At 38.1% G+C, this 21465-nt stretch overlaps 1 protein-coding gene across 5 annotated transcripts in view; it reads left to right on the top strand.

Annotated features, from left to right (window-relative positions):
• Positions 1-21465, top strand: part of adam12a (ADAM metallopeptidase domain 12a) — a 345430-nt gene that overhangs the window by 183847 nt on the left and 140118 nt on the right. For all 5 annotated transcript variants that reach the window (XM_087998950.1, XM_043712617.2, XM_087998953.1 and 2 more), the window contains one exon: positions 11525-11603. In XM_087998950.1, the coding sequence (XP_087855076.1) occupies positions 11525-11603 (79 nt within the window). The remainder of the gene's footprint in view (positions 1-11524; positions 11604-21465) is intronic.

The raw sequence follows: 21465 nt of genomic DNA, 5'->3' as shown, positions 1-21465 counted from the left end.
ATGAATTACAAGCATGCTTAATGGCTACAAATACAATAGTTTTATGTGTGGTGTTTGACATTCTAGAGACTAACCTATGATTCTATCTAGAGGTTTCATTTTAATTTTAAAGCTTATAAAGATGGGGAGGCATGGTGGCCCAGTGGTTAGCACTACTACTTCACAGCACCAGGGACCTGGTTCTGCCCATGGGCGGTGTAGAGTTTGTACATTCTCCCAGTGTCTACATGAGTTTCCTCTGGGTGCTCCAGTTTCCTCCTTGGAGATGTGCAAGTTAAGTGGATTGGCTATGCTAAACTACCCATACTTTCTAGGGAGGAGCAGGCTATTTGGATTAACCATGCGAAATGCAGGGATAGGGTAGGGGATGGGTCTGAGTGAGGTGCTGTTTGGAGGGTTGGCGTGGACTCGATGAGCTGAATAGCCTGCTTCTTCTCCATAGGGATTTTATCATTCTACGAAAATGATATTTAATGGAAGCATATACAATTCTTCTATTGTCTTTGAGGCAATGTATTGTGTGCTGTTTTCACCCATAAAAGGTGGACATATAATGGGTCTGTTAGGTTCAATGTGTTGATGAAATTAGGAAAGTAGGTTTCTAAGTCCCATTGTTGGATTGTGGATTTCCAGACCTATTTTTGTTTGCAAGATTTTTGATGGTAATAGTGAAATATCACAATGCTTTGAATTTATTAAGCCCATTAGCTCATCCAGTGCAGTCATCTGTTCTTGAATTATGCTAATACAAACAATTTAGCCATGATCCCTCAACTTAAGCACCTGAACAGGCATGTTTACTAATTAGTGCATTCTTAATCTTCCTGTCAGAGTGTAGAGAGCTAGAAAATAGTAGCCCAATACCTTACTACATAAGAGGACCTCAGAGCATTATGCTAACTGCACTAATATAACCAGCTGATTGTGTTTTGCAGCATATTTAACATACTACACATCGTAGTTCCCCTCAATGTCATAAAATGACATTATATTATTACATTTTCTTGGTATGTTTTACTAACAACTGGACATGTTTGACACTTTAAAAGTACAGGAAAACTGAGCAGTTTACAGGAAAGGCCTGACCATGATCTTGGAGCACTGGAGTGCGTTACAAGATTGAAACTCAATCAAGAGATTCAGATAGCATCATAAGCCACAAGAGACTATGCTTGAGGAGTTCCCCAGTCATCCGAACCAGCAGTGTGTTATAACATAAGACACACTCCAAGTCATTGTTCCTTTTTATAATAGCTTGATATCATTTAGCATTTCTTAAATATTTGGAGCTTTATTATTGGTGTTTGTATCTTCTATTACTGGCACTAACCACTGCCGTTACGGCTGCTGAATATTTTTGAGATGATCTGTGTCCTGAATCAGGAAGTGGCAATGTTTTACAACATTATGACAGTCAACTGGCATTATAAAGGAAGAGAGGATTTCTACTGAGCAATAATACTCTGTTTTGACAACAATAGTTGCAATTGCAATGGTTATTTTGGGAGGGGAGGGGAATGTATCAAGCATAAATTCATTAAGAGTGCTATTGCTAAAAATACTATTTCTCTAAGTGGATTTACCAATTGGTAGAATGCAAACGCAGTGAGATTATTAACTTTTGGATACAACAAAATCAATGCAACCTAGTCAGTTTTTCTAATATTAAATTGGTTTATTGGCTGAAGGCCAAAGGGAAGCCCATTCTCTGGAATCAGATTGACTCATTAATGAGAATGTATTGCAGTATATGGTTAGACATGATTTTCTCTGGTTTCTATCTTTTCATAGTATCATAAACATAAGAACAACATTATCTCCCCGTTTTAAGAATTCTAATTTTGCTGGAACAGTGGGCTTCTTTGTTGATACTGTTCCTAAAGTACAGTCTGCAGAGGAAGTGAGCTGATTTGTTTGTTTATGTTTGGGTCACGAACCACACTCCACAATGTTCAACTTAAACTAAACAGTGTTAATAATAGGCAGAAGCTTTTAAAGATTTTGAGACAGTGCTTTTACATGAATTGGCTTTACTGGCCATTACCAATTTCATAAATTGGTTCAAAATGATCCCACAAATAAGATTCATGTCATTAGATTTCTTGACAGCTGGATTCAGTGAGACAATATATGAATAAGATGGTGGGATTCTTGTAACACAGTGGTGATGTCCCTATGTCTGGGCTAGAAAGATCAGGTTCAAACTCCAAAGGTGTGTAATAACATGTCTGAGCAGATTGATTTGAAAATAGCTATAACTGAGGTGGTAGAATCATTATAAGATGGATGGAAACAACAAAACTGTTCAGGGAAATCTATGTAATCTTTCTGCATCTGGGGCAAACAGGTAAGAGAGGTAAAGTGCTTAACTCTTTCATGTCACTCTTAAATGACTTAACTGACCTCATAGCAATATTTTTTATTTCACTTGTACACAATTTCAGTTCTGTGTTTCTGTTCATCCGAAAGTGCAGTGTGACAGGGAAAAAGGTGGGGGATGACACTAAGTTCATTCAAAGAGCCAGTGTAGACACGATGGACCAAATGGCCCCCTTTTGTGACAAATCTGTAATTCCACTTGTGACCGCTTACTGCTCCAAAAGTAACATTGCCTTGCACATTTGAAATATGTGCATCTCTTGATTTTTTAACGTGTAGTACTATCCTTGTATTACAGTTATATAGCAGTATCCAACTTCCATTCCAGATTATAATCAAAAAGGGAAAAATATATGTTCCCTTACAGTTAGACAACTCAAACAAAGTTACGTTCTTGACAAAACATTGGTAATGAGATTGTTCACATTGTTGGGGGTGGGGATATTCATTAAAAGATGAGGCTGTAATAGCAAGTTCCATTGAAATAATCTGGAATTTTGTTTTTTAAAATTCGTACAATTGGCATTATCAATATTTCTCTCTAGCCATGACAGACATATATTTCAAAATGTTTAAGTGCCAGTAATAATCCCATTGTTACTTTTTCTGTCATGGAGTAGCTGTTTTGATGTTGAATTAGCTTTCTAGAAGGTTGTCTTACTGGCTTCTCTAAGACCAAACCATGCTCTTGTAATAGAACTGCACCCAGTTTCAAATCATTTGCATCAATTGTTAGGGGCATGGTGAAATTTGGTAAGGCTAACTCTGGTTAATTGATCAAAAAGACTTTCAACATCCCAAAAGGATTTGACTAACTACACTCCATTGGCATTCATCAATTGTAGAGCTGCCCTCATGCTGAAATTTGGTATAACTTCATAATAAAACCCAGATGTTCCCAAAAATCCAATTTCCCATTTAGCTTTGGGGGCAGGGAACTCCACAAACTTATAATCTTGATGTTATTGGCAGTATTTGTCTTTGTCCTACAATATCAATATTTGGGCAGACCCGGGTTCAATTCCCGCCTTAAGCAACTGTCTGTGTGGAGTTTGCACATTCTCCCCATGTCTGCGTGGGTTTCCTTCCACAGTCCAAAAATGTGCAGGTTAGGTGAATTGGCCATGCAAAATTGCCCATTGTGTTAGGTGAAGGGGTAAATGTAGGGGAATGGGTTTGGGTGAGTTGCTGTTCGGAGGGTCGGTGTGGACCTGTTGGGCCAAAGAGCCTGTTTCCACACTGTAAGTAATCTAATCTAAATATGCCCATTCTAGGTTTCACATGCCTTTTCAAAATATTTTTGGAATGTGCCCTTCCAAGTCAGCCAATTGAAAGAATTGGAATCTTTGTTCAGGGAATTACAAGTGGTTCTCTCAAATGCCACTCTATACCAGGAAATTATCAATGTAAACACTGCAATTAAAAATGATGGCTATAAGTTGGTTCATCAGTCTGTGGGAAGCAGGCCCGTGTTGCTGAAGTGGAGATGGTCAAGAGCATTGAGATTTTAGGAGTGATGCTCACCAACAATCTGTCCTGGTCCATTCATGTTCAAGAAAGCATAACAACTCCTCTGCTTCCTCAGGAGGCTAAGGAAATTTGGCATGTCCATAAAGACTCATAAAGTTTTATAGATGCACCATTAAAAGCATCCTATCTGGATGCAGTGTGGTATGGCATTTGCTCTTCCCAAGACCCCAAGAAACTACAGAGAGTTGGGAACAAACACAATCCATCATGTAAACCAACCTTCCTTCCATTGGCTCCATCTATACTTCCCGCTGCACCGGAAAAGGAACCAATATAATCAATGACCTCTCCCACCCTGGTTATATTCTCTTCCACTCTCACCCAGCAGGAGATATAAAAATTTGAACACACGTATGAACAGATACAAGAACAACTTCTTCCATGCCATTTTCAGACTTTTGAATGGACTTCTTAAATGTTAATGTTGACCTTTTTTTGCATTTTCTGGGCAGGTGTAACACAATATCCTGCACTCTGTTCTGTTACCCTGATACACTTGTATAGTATGATCTGTCTGTACAGGGACATAAGACAAAAATTTTCATTCTAACTTGATATAATGTAATAAATCAAGTAAAATACCTTGTTGTTTTCCCACCATCTAACGTATGTGGCACATTTTATAAAACATTCACTGCCACCCTTTTACCCAGTTTGAGAAGGATTTGAGCAAATTCACATAGCTCCTACTAGATCTTTGACCAGACTCAAATCTTTCCTCATTGGAACATTCCCCAGAGCCAGAGCTTTCTTTTTTTGACATTTCAGTTTCTAAACTTGTATTTTAATACCCCCTGTCCTTTTCCCTTGCTTCAAATTCCAGTTCTACCTTCTTAAATTTTCTTTCTTTTGCCTTTTCTTTATGTTCAAGTGTACTTGCCTTTTAATCCACTCTTTGAAGTGCTCTTTCTCTTTTCTTGCTCTCTGGAATGCTTCTCATTTAAGTATTTTTTATTTCCATTTCTCTTTCATGTTCAAGCTGCTTCATTTACAATTGCTAATTCAATTGACTCACCATCTGGTTTAGTGTGTTGCTGGAAAAACACAGCAGGTCAGGCAGCATCTGAGGAGCAGGAAAATTGCATTTTGGATTGGAGTCCTTCATCGGAACCTGCCCGAAACGTTGATTTTCCTGCACCTCAGATGCTGCCTGACCTGCTGTGCTTTTCCAGCAACACTCTAATCTTGATTCTGATATCCAGGATCTGCAGTCCTCACTTTCACTATCTGGCTTGCATTGCTGTTCTTCCACTTTCAGAATGTAGTGTTTTTACCTCAATGTGTCACCTCCTAGCCCTCCTATATTTACTTCTAACGATAACCTCCGAGGAAGTTCAGTTAGCCTAACCTTGGTGATAATTTATAAGCCATTAAAGGTATAAATCTACCACCCTTGGAAATGACTGAGCAACTGCCAAAGCCACTTTGATGTAATAGTCACCACAAAGCCAGGAGACCATAGGACTGCTTTCTCATTCGAGAGAGAAGGCAGGTGATGAAGTTGACCTGAGGTTACCACTCCTCAGTTAAGGAAAAAGTCAAGAAGGTAGGATCTTCGTGGTGACCTCAGTCAGTGTGGGCATTGCAAACCAGCCATCTCAACAACTGGGCTACCGACTCCCCTTCTTTGATATAGTAATGCACAAGAAACCTAGTGTATTTCCTGTGTCCTTTTTCAATTATTAGAAACGCATTTCTAATTTAATGATGCCCTAGTTGAGTACCCAGAATGGTTCTTCCTTTTAAAGTTATGACTGAGGTTGGAGTATGCACTAGTAATCTAGTCCCACTACTCTGGAGGTCACAACGTTAAGTAATTTTTTCCAGTTAACAGGATAACCAGTTAAATGCCTTATCTATATCAATTTGAAAAAACAGAATTTAGCAATCAGTTTTCTTAATAAACACAGCTGTTTGTTCATTATGAAAGCAGAGCACATTTTATAAAGATGCAATGATTGCTTGATGTGCACAATCTGTAATATAGAAGATAGATATAATATGCCCCTAAATATTCCCAAAACACACAAACACTCTTCAGGAAAATGAGATATTCATTGAAGGTAGAAGAGTCTGTAGTCTATAGCTTTCATGTTCTGGTACGTGGTCATGAATCAAGCATTACTGTCTCCGAAGTCTTGTAAGACCATAAGAAAGAGAAACAGGAGTAGATCATTCGGCCCCCTTGAGCCTGTTCTGCCTTCAAAGCATAATGTCTGACCAATGTTCCTCATGTTTATTCTGATTTTATACCTTCTGATCCTTACTCTCCCAAAAGGGGAAGTGTCGTCTCAGCATTTACCCTGTTAAGCCTTTTAAGAATCCTATATGTTTCAATGAGATCACCTCTCATTCTTCTAAACTCCAATGAGTAGAGTCCCAACCTGTTTAAACCTTGCTAATAAAACAATCCCTCCATGCCAGGAATCATTCTAGTGAATTTACTCTAAACTGTCCTCAGTGAAATATCTTTCCTTAAATAGGGGACCAAAACTGTTGGCAGTGCTCCAGATGTGGTCTCGTCAACACCTTGCACATTTGCAGTAAGCTTCCCTTAGTCTTATACTCTAACCTCCTTGAAATAAAGGCCAACTTTCCATTAGCCTTCCTGATTATCGACTGCACTTATGTGTTTATTTGCTATGTTTCATACACAAGTACCTCCAAGCCCATTTATGTTGGAATTTCTGCAGGTTTCCCCATTTAAATAATACTCTCGTTCTTTTGTTCATCCTTCTAAAATTATCAACATTATATTTTCCCACATTATAATTTGTATGCCAACTCTTTGCCTATTTACTTCACCTATGAATATCTCTCTGTAAACTTGTACACAGAGCTTGGTCAAAAGATAGAAGCTTGAATTGTTTCTTCAATCACAATTTCTAAAGAATGACTGGGTTTCACCCTGAACTGATGTAGAGAGGTTTTATTTCGAGAAAAAAGGGAGCATCCAGCTGAGCAGCTTGTTCTTCGTAAGCTTTTCTCCAAATCAACATATTCAAATCAGAATTTCCTCCAACTGAACCAAATAACCTTTCCAAGTCAGTTGCTGTTCAAAAAAGCTGCAGAACGGATCAATAGCAAAGCAAACAGTTATCAGCAGTCACGTGATTTCTAAGAAACCTTGTTTAAAACAAAATTTCTAATGTGCACAATGAACTTTCTATGACTTCTTTTTCTAAAATAAACACTTACTGGTATTTCTATAAAACTTGAAATAAATCCATTTTCCACAATTCTTCAAAACAATAGTCTTTCAAGCAACATTGAATATAAAGCATCTTTGTAACAACTGGCACTGGCTTTCATCTCTCTCACACCAGGACTGCAGGATAGTGTTGGAAAGATTATGCATTCTCAACAGGACATGCACTGTTCATAGCTGTCTTTTAATCTTTTCTCAGTGTTGGTGCCAATAGACTCATCACTTTACTCAATACTTGCCTAAGTGACAAATCTTTATAATATTGTAAACAATGAAAAAGCATTTTGTGCGCTGAAACAGACTGCTCTGTACAGTAGTTTTACTGTACTTCATCTCAACCTATCAATGTAACGTGTAAAAGAAATACATGTAGCCAAAGCTTTTCATATTGCACTCATCAGGACAAACACAAGAAAGCTGAATTTCAATCGACCGCAACAAATACACCAGGAGAAAAGGGTGCTGTTGCATTGGCAAGTCAGCTTTGATAGGTGAAGGCACTGCCAAGTATAAAGCAATGGGAAACTGTAGGCACCCCAGTTCCCAGATAATTTTAAAAAATTCAATGTTTCAATTTTTTTTAAAGAAGAATGAATCCCTGCAAATTCTTCTTCCAGCAAGCATAACTTGAGTCACATGATGAGTTTGACTAATTTTCTGAAATTGTTTGTTGAAATAGCTATTAACATACTCCTGTTCATGCAGCAAGTACTGTCTAATCATGGAACTGGTAAACATTATATTTTAAATTTAGCAAGCGTAAGCTTATTTATTGTGGTCTGTACTCTGCTTATCATTAAAAGAACATTTTTATTCACAATGTGGTTCAATTATGTGGTCGGCTGAAGACCTTAATGGATTGAAATTCAGTGTCGGTATCACACCAGGTACATAGATTGTACATCCCAATGAATGGGTGATTGAGTCTAACCGCATGTTCCTTTAGTTGTGTTTTAATAATTAAATTAGATAGCCACACAGCGTAATGGTCTGATAATTGCTAAAAAAAAAAATCAGAGGCAATAAAAGGAAAAGCTTTCTTAATAATGTTTTTTATTAACCCTGCTTATCAGGTGATGAGTACAGCTTCAATAACAGCCTTCAAAACAGAATTGAGTCCATATTTGTAAACAAAATATTACTGCTCTGTTGGGAAAGAGCAACAGCAAGGGACTAATCGGATTTGTCCTTCAAAGAGCCAGTGCAGGGTTGATGGGTTGATTGGGCTTTTTCTGTGCTAACTTAGGATCATATGAAAAAGCATTTTCAAGCTACAGAAATCACCATATAAAGTTTTCCATCCTGATCAGGTAATCTCAGCAGCTGCTGTGCCTCCTGTGTCTCAGAAAAAATTGCACAAAGTACAGGAGTAGTGCAAAGTCAGGAAACCCAGAATTGGTTGGGTCTGTCTCTGACACATGCAAATTAAACCAGCGGGACTCATTGAGTTGATTGCAGCAAGGCTCAAAAGCCACGAGCAAGCTCAAGAGACCCGTTTTACGAGGAAAAATTGCCCATAAACGAGCTCAACAAATTTTCTCACGAAATAGCTTTCTATGTTGATCCTGCACAGCATATGCTGAAAAATGCAAAGAAATTCATTACTGTTATGTTATAGATTGCATCCACCAGTTCGTTACTTATTCTTGTATGTACCACCATGCATTGTATTTTGCTCTTTTCTTTGTTGTTTACCCAACACTCTGACATTATAAACAAATGTTTTAATGATATTTATACTATATGATCATAAGCAGTTAGAATTAAAGGTGAGTATCCATTGACCTCAGGGTAAACTATTTATAATGCTTCTCCAATATATGCAAAAACCCTTAACACATTGTTTATTGATTTATTGACCAAATTACTATTTACATTCTGACATGTGACTGAATTTTGTGTATTGAACTGTCTGTCATATACTCTATTGAACACCTTCTGAAAATGCATTTACCTTACAGCAGCTTGTACCTCTGTTATCTATCACAACATTAAACCAGGGTTCTTTCATTTTCTAAGGATGAGTTATCTGCATTCAGTAATTGATGAGCTTTTTCAGACTAATCCATGTAGTTTATTTAATGCACAAATGTAGTTACTAATCTTTTCATTGCTGTCACCACTGGTCTTGGGAGTTAATTAACTCTAATTATGAATTATGTGAACAGTAAACAAATATAAACTGTTATGTCTCCTGATATTTAAATTTGAGCAGTAAAATTTTATGAGATGAAAATGTCTTGCCATAAAGGTTTTTCGTACCAAACTCTGGAAGGATGCTGTCTGCTCCCAACACATGCACTGGGAAATGTTAAGATAATTAAAATTAGTATTTGCTACTGAATTTACTTGAACCATCCAGAGTAGTCATGATGGCAGAGTTGTAAGGGAAAATCAGGACGCTGTAACCATATTTAATTCCACATCAGGAAAATTGTATGCAATTAACTTAGTAGTAGGAAGGTCCCGATATGGGAATTCTGCTTACTGGTGTTGAGTTAAGCTTATGAATGGACCAATACCACCAGATAGCTGGGTGAGCCCACTGGAATTTAGTAGGCCTAAAAGCCTGTTGGATTTGCCTGCAGCCTGGTAGGAAGCCGAATCCCTCATTTGCAGACACTTAGTGTCTGATTGATGGAATTGAGAAGCTATGGATTTCTGAACATCAACTCCTGACCTTGCCTCTAACTCCTTACCATCCCCTCACTGCTATTGCCCCATTCTACACCTACCCCCATTCATTCCATTCCCTAGCCCATACCATTCCCTATCCTGTATCATTTACCTGAATCCAGGTATCCATGGAGTCATAGGGTCATGCAGCGTAGAAACATGCCCTTTAGCCTACCATAACTGTGCTAACCAACAAATACCATTTACCAACTAATCCCATTTATCTGCACTTAATCCATAGCCCTGGTATTTTAAGTGCTCATCTTGATGCTTCTTGAATGTTGTGAGTGTCCCTGCCTTCATCATCCTCATAGGCAGCACATCCCATATTCCCACCATCCTGTGAGTGCAAAAAAATTTCTCAGATCTCCTCTAAATTACTTACCCCTCACCTCAAGCTCAAGTCCTCTGATCTTATTTCTGCCATGGGGATAAGTTTCTCACAGTCTACCCAGCGGCAATCCTTGGGCTGAGACTTGGAGCACTGCAGACAGCAGCCACCAGCCACCAGATTGACAGGCAGTTCCCATGGATGTGATCGCTGACCCATTGGCATTTTAATTGTGTGAAAGGCCTGATGCTAGCCAGTTAGGTTACCAGTACTGGGCCTTCCCTCTGGAAACAATGCATGGATTCTGCTGGTGGCAGAAGGAAAGTAGGAGAGACCCTCATTGCAGTAAGTAAATCCCAGCCATGAGATGTATTTTTCTATATTTCTGATTGGGACTGCATGCAGTAACCAGCTGAAGTATACATGATGACATAAACCTTCACAACGGACTCAATTCTGTAACCATATCTGAAATTGTTACCACCACAACTCAATATATGGAGCAAAGGATGCAAATCTTTGCTGCTGGCAAAATGGAGTGATAGATTCTGCACCATTTGTTTTCACAAGTGCCTTAATATGGCCTAATACCTTAGGATTTGGCCGCAAAAATGTAATGAAATTCCAGGTTATTTCAACTCACTAAATGCCTCTCTAATCAGCCTAAAACATTAAACCCTCACCCTGACGCTGCATCCTTCCCAGCTGAGGCCTGAGGAGGGTCCAGGCATTGGGGTTAGGTAGTAAACAGCTCTTACATTGTTTAATCCATTCAATTCCCCAGAAATGGAGCAATGAGGAGCAGTGTCCCACCATAAAATAGGTCAGGGGAGGAGGATGGGTGACAGGAACACCATTCAAGCTGCATACTGACCCGGGCTGGGTGAATAATATTCAGTGCAACATGACTTGCATTTCAGATGAAATGGCAGAGCATTGGGGTTATGGACAGCATAATGTAGCTTGCTGCTTCAAGAGTAACATCAGAAGGATTATATACAATGAGACATATAATGGAAATGCACTTCCTTTCATGAATAGATCCACCCTATTAAATATCAGTCCAGACACTGAGAGTTTCAAAATCACGTATAATAATTTATAATTCTGGCAGTTATGAGAAACTGGCCAAATAGCTCTATGCTTAATGTTCTGCCCATGTTCAAAAAAGTAGTATAACTCTAAAGAAAAATTGCTATCCTGCAAAGTTTTTATGTAATTGAAAAAACTGGTGCTTGATTATTTTAGATTTGCAGGAAGAAAGATTTTTTTATCTTGAATCACACTGTGTGCATCTGATCCAGAGTTTGTCAGTGACAATATATTCAATGAACTGTTTATGATCTCTGTATTATATGGGACTATGCTTTTAACTGTTTCATACTGTTCCTATTTTGCAGTGTGCTTTTTGCTGAAAACTACACAGAGACACACTACCTATTGGATGGCAGTGCTGTCATAAACACACAGAATCATACGGTAAGTAACTGCAATCTCCTGTTTGCAAACAATAAAACCACATTGCTATGTTTTCAAGGATAGTCGTTAAAGTGCCCAAAAGTGTACTATGCCAGCACTAACAAAGTTATCCATGTTAACCAATTAAATTCACCATTGCTTATGTATTTCTAATTCTTCTTAGTCTCTTAATTTGTTAAAAATGTCCGGACTAAGTGTTTACCATTCAAATAAAATCACATATATATGTGGAGGAGTGCTTAATACTCAAACTTACACATCAGTATAAGTTTCATTTGATCCTGTTTGAACCAACACATCAATTACTTTATGGGAATGAAAAGTTCACTTCTTTAGCAGATAAAAGATGATTTAGCCATGCTTGACCTGCTTGAACTGCTTCTTATGGCTGCCTGATGACATTTGCAGAACGGGAATTGTTTGAGGCCATCCTGCTGTTTCAATGAAACACTTAAAAGAGTGGGCCAAAGGTGAACGTTGATATAAACTGCTCTGATTTGGAAGCCATATACTTCAGTTTATTTTCATTGGCCTTGCCTTGCTGTTAATAAATTGTCATTATTTCTGGTTTTACTCTTAACACCCTTAGAGAAACTTGATTCTATTTCATTCCAAATGTTGGAAGGATTACTTGGAAGAATCACATGAATTGCAATTGCTGTTTGAGTATCAACACTAAAGCGCTCTTGGTTTGACATATCATTGCTGTATTTAACATGGCCAATATTGAATTTACTGCTTAAGCACTTGTACTATCGCACTACTACTGCCGAGTATTGCTCCATGTTGATTTTCCTGACCTCAGCTGACTTTACTGTCCTTGGGCTTGCGGAATAAAAAAAAACAAACAACATTCTCACTTTTGATTGTGTATTAGTGATTCTGCTGATACGTTTTCTTATGTTTATGACCATTGAGGGTAGGTTTCCTGTCAAATGTGACAGCTTCCACTGGCAAACATCCCACTGACAGGCCCAAATTTCTATCTTCAAGACTGGAATCAAAAGTTTCTGGTTAATGTTATCCCAGGATGTCAATGAAGGGACGTTCAATGCTGGTGCTGTCGTTGAACATCAAGGGAAGGTGTTTAGAACTTGTAGTTTGGAAATAGCCATTGACTGGAATGTGTATGGTTTGAATATTAATTACCAAACCTGAATGTTATCCAAACCTTGAGGGATATCACAGAATCCCTACAGTGCTGAAAGAGGCTATTTGGCTGATCAGACAACAACAACCTACTTGCACATTGGTTAAAACTGAAGGTGCCTCGATACTGGCCAGCTGCCCACTTCCAATTCATTAATGATCCTGTTCTGAGTATTTGGGACAGGGTCACAGATAGGATGGATATGCAACTGAGAAATTCTGCCACTCCTCTAGCAGTGGAACAGGTCTCCTGTAATCCATGTAAGCTGATACCACAATAATATAGCAAATGCATTCATCATCCCAAAGGCATAACCATAAACTTATATAGGCCTGATGAAATGGTAAATTAAGAGTGCCATTGAGTCCCAGATTTTGACAGTATTGAAGAGCAGTGTGCATTTTGACCTAATGTTTAACCATATATGTAGCATAAAGTGGAGCTGTATTGTCAACTGTGCTACTTCTTTCTTGAGAAAGCAAATATTTAATATAGAAACAGTAACAAATATATTAGATTTGCACATATGGAAAGCAATTCTTAATCATACCCTTTCTATTTTAATGGTACTATGTAATTTGAGAAGATGACTATTGCTCTTGTCCTCCTGGAGCTCTTTGGTTTTTACTGCTCTCATGACCTCACTCTACATTATCTCAATGATCTTTTTTCAGCAGTGCATGCTTCATTCCCCTAATACTATATATGCTTTTGTGCCCATTCTCTGCACTTCAATTTAATGAACCACTCTGGCTGCCATTGCGAGCATTCCGTCTGGTTTTTCCCCTCGTTTCCCATTGCCTTGCCATCTTCCACCTTGCTTTCAGTCTGATTCCTAAAACAATCACTTCCCTTTGACTCACGATTTGGCCCAAGTTTCATTTCTTTGCTGTTTACCCTTTCTTCCTTCTGCTTCCCAGCTTTGATGTGTCTATTTAATTCATGAAAAATGCTGTTGAGTTCAAAGCAAGAGAGGAGAATTAACTACTTTTTTATCCAGTTCCATAATAATACGTTGCCATATGTTTTATCCTTGGGTTTACAATTGCAAGGTTTTATTGCCAATTGAATAGTTTTAATGATTCTGGGTTGAAAACAAATCAAAACTCCAGTAAAAATTATTACCTATTGTATGGTTGTACAAAATTCATTCTTTTGTTTGATGCATCAGTTTTCAAAGACTCAGTTCATCACAGTGATTCCATGAGAATGTTTCACAGAGACAGATTTATGCAGCACACTATCATAAAGAAGATTTACTGATAGTATCTGATCACAGGAGAGTAATAGAGGAAAAAGTAGTATCACTTAAGAGAATGAAATCTTACTAATCTATGATGCTTTTAAGCACATAGTCAGGGATATCCTGATGAGCATTGATCAGAAGAAGGTGTACTAAAGAAGAAGGCATTACTAAATGGTGTAGCATTAGTTAATGTTCTGAGGAGTGCCAGGAGACTGACCTCCATGGCATTTAAGAGAAAAGTGATCTGGATCTAAGCTGCTGAAGTTTCTTTATTTTCTGTTTAGGCTGAAAGATAAGGTGACCAGTTGCGTTGAATATTCAATCAGAGGCAGGAAAGGATGCTGGAGATTGCTTAGAGGACAGGAAACCTAAAGTAATGAATTTCTAGCAGATCCTGCCAAATTTAGCATGCACATTTTTTATTTCTACCTCGCAGCTTTAGAAGCTGTCTGATTGTTGGGCAGGTATGCTTTTGACAGATGGCCATTGAATAGGAGGGACAAAGAAATAGAAAAGACTTGGCAGGGGTGGGCTGGGGAAATATTAGAAGCCAGAGAGAAGACGGGTATTCAGATCAGCATAAATCTGAGGCCAAAGGTAAGATTGGAATCTGGAACAGGTTGAAGAGCAAAGCTCAAAGGGAAGATTGCAGAGAGCAGTCAGAGAAACTAACAGGCCTGCTGGAGGTGATCAGACAGACGTTGAAGTGGAAATCAGAAGAGTCGGGAAAAGATCGACAGGATGTGGGCTTGTCCAATTGTGGAGGTTTGGTGAAGCAAGAAAACTGGATCCAAAAGGTTAATGCAAAGTCACCAGCACCCAGATCTGGCAGTACTTTCATCTCTTTAGCTGCTGACTTTCCCAAAACTTGGAAATTAAGCCAATCAGGACTAAGCTTAAAATGGTGCTAAACATGAGGCACACAGTATCATTATGGTATTTAAATTTCCACCCTTTCTCCTGGGAGTGAGTTTGTTGCATATGCATTCCCTGTCCCACCCCATTAAAACTGAAGCAGATGTGTTGGGATTGGAATTCAGATTTTTAACATTCTAACATCCTACCCTACATAAAACCACCTACTTATGTGGCTGAAACACTCCACCCTCCCACCTCTTTTGGCATCAAACTTGGTTCACCACTGGAAATCCATTATTATAGATCACAACCAAATCTGTCTCTGATCTCAGTTCTATTGAATTTCAAATTGATTAGAATTTGTGTTCTGCTCCACAAATTGTTTCTGTTCCATTTCCGAGTGTTACAAATTATTTGAACTACAACGTAATCTCTCCTTCACCATTAAGCATTATTTCCTAATCTTCAACATGTTGCCATTGTTCTGAGACCATTATTTTTGTGTTAGTTCGTCAAAATATGGTAAAACTCGGGTTAAATAAGTTATGAGCACTGAAGTAACTGTGTTGGACAGGAAGAGGAAAATGTTACATCCTATCCTTTTACAGGTCTGTGCTGATGAGCTATCCGTTTTGTACAGCCTCAAAATTTCCTGCTTGCCTTTAAATCTAAAATGAATTTGTTACTATCATAACATTGAATATTAGAGAGTGTACTAGACACAAGAACCTCCAGTTTGCATTGTACATTCTGAAGAAAATTATAATCCCATACTGTTATCGAACATATGTTTAAAATAAAATTCCATAGGCCTTTTATGATATTATATTTACAATCACTTATAAAAACAGGCCACAGAAAATAATGTTTTAGCATATTACTTGTTAAAGAAACTAACATTAAAAGAATAAACTTATTCAGACCCTGACAAATAGAAACATGCTTTATTCTTTTGAGGCTCTCACTGCTGCTGCTGTGTCTCTTTTCTGGTTCTTCTTTGCAGTAATTTCCTGACTTCCTGATAGTAATTTCCTCCTACATACCAGTGGCATAATTACTAAAAGCCAATCAGGTAGTGCTTTAAGTTATGTGTGCATTTGGAGACCTGATTTTGTTTTTGACAAGTTATCGGATCACCCCCACCACCATACACATTGAGGCTGTTACCAGATTTAGATCTTTAAGTGACCTGAGTACCTTATATTTAGGTGTGTGCCTGCTATCTAATTATCCAAGGATGTTACAATAACATTTCCTTACTTTTATTCTTTAATGGGATGTAAGCATCACTGGCAAGGCCAGCATTTGTTGCCTGTCCCTAATGTCCTTGAACTGAGGGACTTATTAGGGCATTTCAGGGAAGTTAAGCCTGAAATTTACATGCCAAACAAGCTAAGGACAGAAATCTCCTTCACTAAAGGGCATTTATGTGGGAGATTTTAAGGCAATCAATAATAGTTGTCATGGTTACCATTAATGAACCTAGCCTTCAAATCTAATTCATTGAATTTGAATGCCACCAGCTGCTTTGATTAAATTAACTGTACCCATAGCATTACTATCAGCCTCTGCAGTACTAGCCCTGAGATATAACCACTTCACCACCATCTCCCACTTTGTGACCTGAATCATGCTTCTTGTGTGCTACTTCAATCCTCCGAAAGTCAGATTGAAACACCTGATGGGATAAAACCAGATACAGATCATTAAATTTTTCAATTTAACTGAATATACAAAGTAACATTAGTAATCAAATCTTACCTTGATAGATTCATCCAACTATCTCTGTTACATATGCTGGTCCTTAACAGCTTTAGACTTCAGAAGCATGAGTTTACTTTTAGTAGACGGACCTTTGTCCAGCTTTAACTGGATGGCTGATTCACTGCCCTGGATCTTTCTGCCCCTTTTCTCTATGTGATCATGGAGTATTTGGCTGTCTTTATTTTCCTCTAGGTCAGTGATTCAAGAGGAACTCTGCCAATAACGCTAGCTACTCTTTGCTGGAAAAAAATCACATTTTTTAAAGCTTTTTGTCTTACCCTCATCTAGACAATTTGCAAGAAGTACCAAGATAAAAGATAGAGAGGGGAATAAGAGGACTCAAAGGCTAGAATCAAACAAGGCCACAGTTAACAGTACTGGAAATGGGATAAAGAACAATAAAACAACAGACCTTAAGGCTTTGCATCTCAATGCATGGCGTATTTGAAGTAAAGTGGATTAATTAATCACACAAATAGTTTAGTGTGAGGGAGGAACAAAGGAAATCTGTACTCATAGAGAAATGATGTTGAAGAAATTAATGGGTTTGAAGGCTGATAAATCCACATTGCCAGATAATATATATCCCAGAGTAGTTAAGAAAGTGGCCCTAGAAATGGTGGATACATTGGTAGTCATCTTACAAGATTGTTTAGACTCTGGTACATTCCGTACAGATTGGAGAGTAGCTCATTTAACCCCACAATTTAAAAAGGGAGGTAAGAGAGAAAACAGTGAATTAGAGACCAGTGAATCTGACGTCAGTAGTGGGAAGTTGTGAGAGTCCATTATCAAGGATTTATAGCAGAGCACTTATAAAACAGTGGTAGAATCAGACACAGTCAGCATGGATTTACAAAAGGAAAATCATGCTTGACAAATCTACTTGAATTCTTTGAGATTGTAACTAAAAGAGTTGCTAGGGGGGATCCAGTGCATATGGTTTATTTGGAATTTCAGAAAGCTTTTTACAATGTCTCACATAGAAATGAATGTGTAAAATTAAAATTCATAATATAGTGAGATGGATAGAAAATTGGTTAGCAGGCAGGAAACAAAAGCAGGAATAGTTTTAGAACAGGTCAATTTCTGAATAGCAAACAGTGACCAGTGGGGTACTGCAGAATATTAGGACCCCAGCTATTCAGAATATATGTTAATGATTCAGATAAGGGAACTTAATGTAATATCTCAAAACTTGCAGATGAGACAAGATTGGAAGTGTGAGCTATGAGGAGGATGCTGTAGGGTGATTTGGCAGGCTGAATAAGTGGGCAACTGCATGAAAGATACATTACAATGTGGATAAATATGTGGTTATCTGCTTTAGTAGCCAAAATGAAAAGACAAATTATTATTTCAATGGCTGTAAATTGAGAGAGGGAAATATTCAATGACACCTAGGTGTTCTCCTGCACCAGTCTCTGAAAGTCATCTTGTAAGCATGCAGGCGCAGTATGTAGTAAAGAATGCAAACTGTATGTTGACCTTCATAGAGGATTCAGATACAGGAACAAGGATATCTTGCTGCAATTATACAGGGCATTGGTGAGGCCACATCTAGAATATTGAATGTAGTTTTAGTCTCCTTATCTGAGGAATGCTGTTCTTGCTATCGAGGGAGTGCAGTGAAGATTTCCAAAATGGATTCTTGGGATGACTGGACTTTCATATGAGGAGTGATTGAGTTAGTAAAGATTATATTCACTACAGTTTAGAAGCATGAGGAGGAATCTCAGAGAAATCTAAACAATTTTATCTAATATAAAGGGTAAACAATATTTATAATTTGTGAGAGCAGAGTGCTGATTTGGTCAGCAAGCAGACTCTGATTCATAAAGGCATTGCCATGCAGCATGCACTAGTGAAATGATGACTGACTACTAACAGCCAAGTTTTGTTTAAATCTTAAACTAGATAGATATTCCCGAATCGGCAAAAGCATTTCCTGAGAAATTAACCAAAGAATGACTGTGACCTACTTTGTTGAGTTGTAACTGGTGCGATGTGTGTATATATATTTCATCTATCAGTAAAGGATAGGCCGTGTGCATTAATGTATATAACTTGCAGATGTGCCATGAGCCCACCTGACAACCTGAATTAGTTTTGTTTGCAAGGGCAGGTTGGTTGGGTAAGGTCAGTGCCTGGCCTGTGTGAACAGCTGAAGGGATATGCTTTTTGATACAATCTAGAGTGGACAGGCAGGAAGCTGGAGGAACACAGCAAGCCAGGCAGCATCAGGAGGTGGCGAAGTTGATGTTTCATATCAGATATGATGTTCATACTAAAATTTGTGTGATCAGCAGAATGTAATTTAGCTTGATGACATTATCCTGATAGTGGCAAACACCATTTACATAGTGAATGCATTGTAGTAGGGTGAAACATTCTCTGTCACACCACCTCAACTTATCAAAGTCTGCTTTCCAACCAATCAGCAGTCTCCTCTCATTAAGTGTAAATGTTCATTTCCTTTGATATTTCTTGCAAAATGTCCTGATAAATGCAAAGCAAAAGTCTTGAAGAAATGTCTTGTTTTCAGCAAGCACTAGTTGCTAAAGGACTATCAGCTATCATTTCTTGATTCCTTGGGATTTGGCTTTAAAATAATCTTGTGTCACTCTCTCATGAATAAGGAAGATCCTTGCATAATAAGCCAGCCAATGTCAAATCAGTTTGGAAACTAACATGACATAACAGTGATCATCCTCCAGCAAGAAGACAGAATGTGGTCAACAAACATTCGACTAAGGCAATTTGTTCCTACCTGCAAAAAAAATCTCTTTTTAACAAGTTGTTGACCACAATTTGTCTGAAAACCCAGAGGCTTTCACATGTCAATTCACATTCAAAGAACTGTGAGATATGATCTCATCCATACCTGCAATGATCTCATGTTAAAGGATTAATTTTTCACACTGGAGAGAAGAAGGAAGAGAGATGACTTGATAGACATTTACAAGGTAATGAGAGACATAGATAGAGTGGATAGCCAGAGACCTTTCCCTAGGGCAGAAATGACTGTCATGAAGGGTCATAATTTTAAGGTGATTGGAGGAAGATATTAGGGAGATGTCAGAGGTTGGTTCTTTATACAGAGAGTGGTGGATGTGTGGAATGCACTACAAGCACTTGCAGTAGAGTCAGAGATATTAGGGACATTTAAGCGACTGCTGAACAAGCACATGGACGGCAATAAATTGCGGTGTGTGTAGGTTAGGTTGATCAATGCTCAGCACAACATTGTGGGCAGAAGGGCCTGTACTGTGCCGTAATGTTCTATGTTCTAAACATGTGATTTGTTTCTCATTATTCCATTCTTATAAGTATTTGTCTGTGTGTTTGATTAAGTGAGTATTTTGTTCTGTTTTATTACTCTGAGTGAGTAAACTGTTTTTTCTTCTGATTTACACTTATCAGAAAACCTGCTTGTGTCTATCTACTGAAGTCATAACACTCAAATGGTTTAAATCACTCCTAAAATATATATTTTCTCCTCCTTCTCTGAAGATGTTGATTGTTTGTAAGCTCTGTCCATCCCTACAAAATAATGCTTCTTTTGTTCCTTTTCCATGCCTTGTGGCATATGAGGTTGCCAACGTAATGCTTACATCTGTATCGATAGCTGTTTTTTGTTTTCGCAGGACAGGTTACTAGTCTGCAGTCTGTAAACTGACATGCATCTCCACATCAAACATGGCTAATCAGGAGACTCTCTCACTCTTAACTGTCTGCCTTAGGCATATTGGTGAAGATGGTGACATAATGATCCAGAAGCTCATGCTAATGCTGCAGGAGACATAGATTGCAATCTCATCACAGCAGCTAGTGGAATTTAAATTGAATTAATACATCTGGAATTGAAAGTGACCATGAATAATGGTTGTAAATGTCGATCTGGTTTACCACTCTCCTTTAGAGAAGGAAGTCTGTTCCATAATCCTTAACTGCCCTCTGAAATAGCATTTCAAATCAATCAGTTCAAACACAATTTGGGATGAAGAAAAATGCTGTGCTTGCCAGTGTCATCCACCTCCTATTAAAGAATAAAGAAACCTTGTGAACAACTGAGGGGTGAGGGAAAGTTATCCCACTATTTCTCTCCTTCATAACACAACCTCTTCTAGGCTTTCTTGTCCATCCTCTCTGCCTACCAGGTACACAGGTAGCAATGTAAAATCCATCTCTCCAGGTGATAAAGGTTCCTGCAAATTATGGAGTTAGTACATTGTGTCATAATGTTGTCACCAGATATAATTGTAAACACTGCATATGTGCTGCATGACAGTGCAAGTTGTAAGGAAGACAAAAGTTATTGAAGAAACGGGCTTTACATTTGGAGCGACTACCTGCCTCTGACGTGAATGTGAGCAGTGCCATATCTATAACTCGAGAGGATGATAAACATTTGACAAAGAACCAATGCTAAATATAATGCAATGCAAGAATGAAAGAAAAATGATGGCTGAGACTATTTTTTTCTTTCTTCTAAGATATTAAAAGCTTTCATCTATAATTTCTGGAATTGTTTGTTCAGGTGCAGTACGAATGGATAAGCACATAGTCTTAATTGAATTTCATGGTACTATTTTGCTTACTTTCCATTTTATGAATCTGGTTCACTGCTGCAACTTAACTGAAGTTAATAATTATCATAATATTTATAGAAAATGTGCACTGGGCTACAGTAACATACATTTCAGAGCCCCATTCATACCGCATATTATTGCAAAGTAACAACTCCAAAATAAATCGATCAGGTTCCTAACTTAGGCAGTGAATTGTGTTAATAATTTAACACTTAATGACCATGAATATTCTGAAATTTATTCTGTCAACTC

This window comes from Chiloscyllium plagiosum, unplaced genomic scaffold (assembly GCF_037043375.1).
Source record: "Chiloscyllium plagiosum isolate Xiang-an unplaced genomic scaffold, Cpla_swu_hap1 HiC_scaffold_22, whole genome shotgun sequence".
Classification (NCBI taxonomy): Eukaryota; Metazoa; Chordata; class Chondrichthyes; order Orectolobiformes; family Hemiscylliidae; genus Chiloscyllium; species Chiloscyllium plagiosum.
The sequence above is the reverse complement of the archived record's forward strand: the minus strand, read 5'-3'. Positions and strand labels throughout refer to the sequence as shown.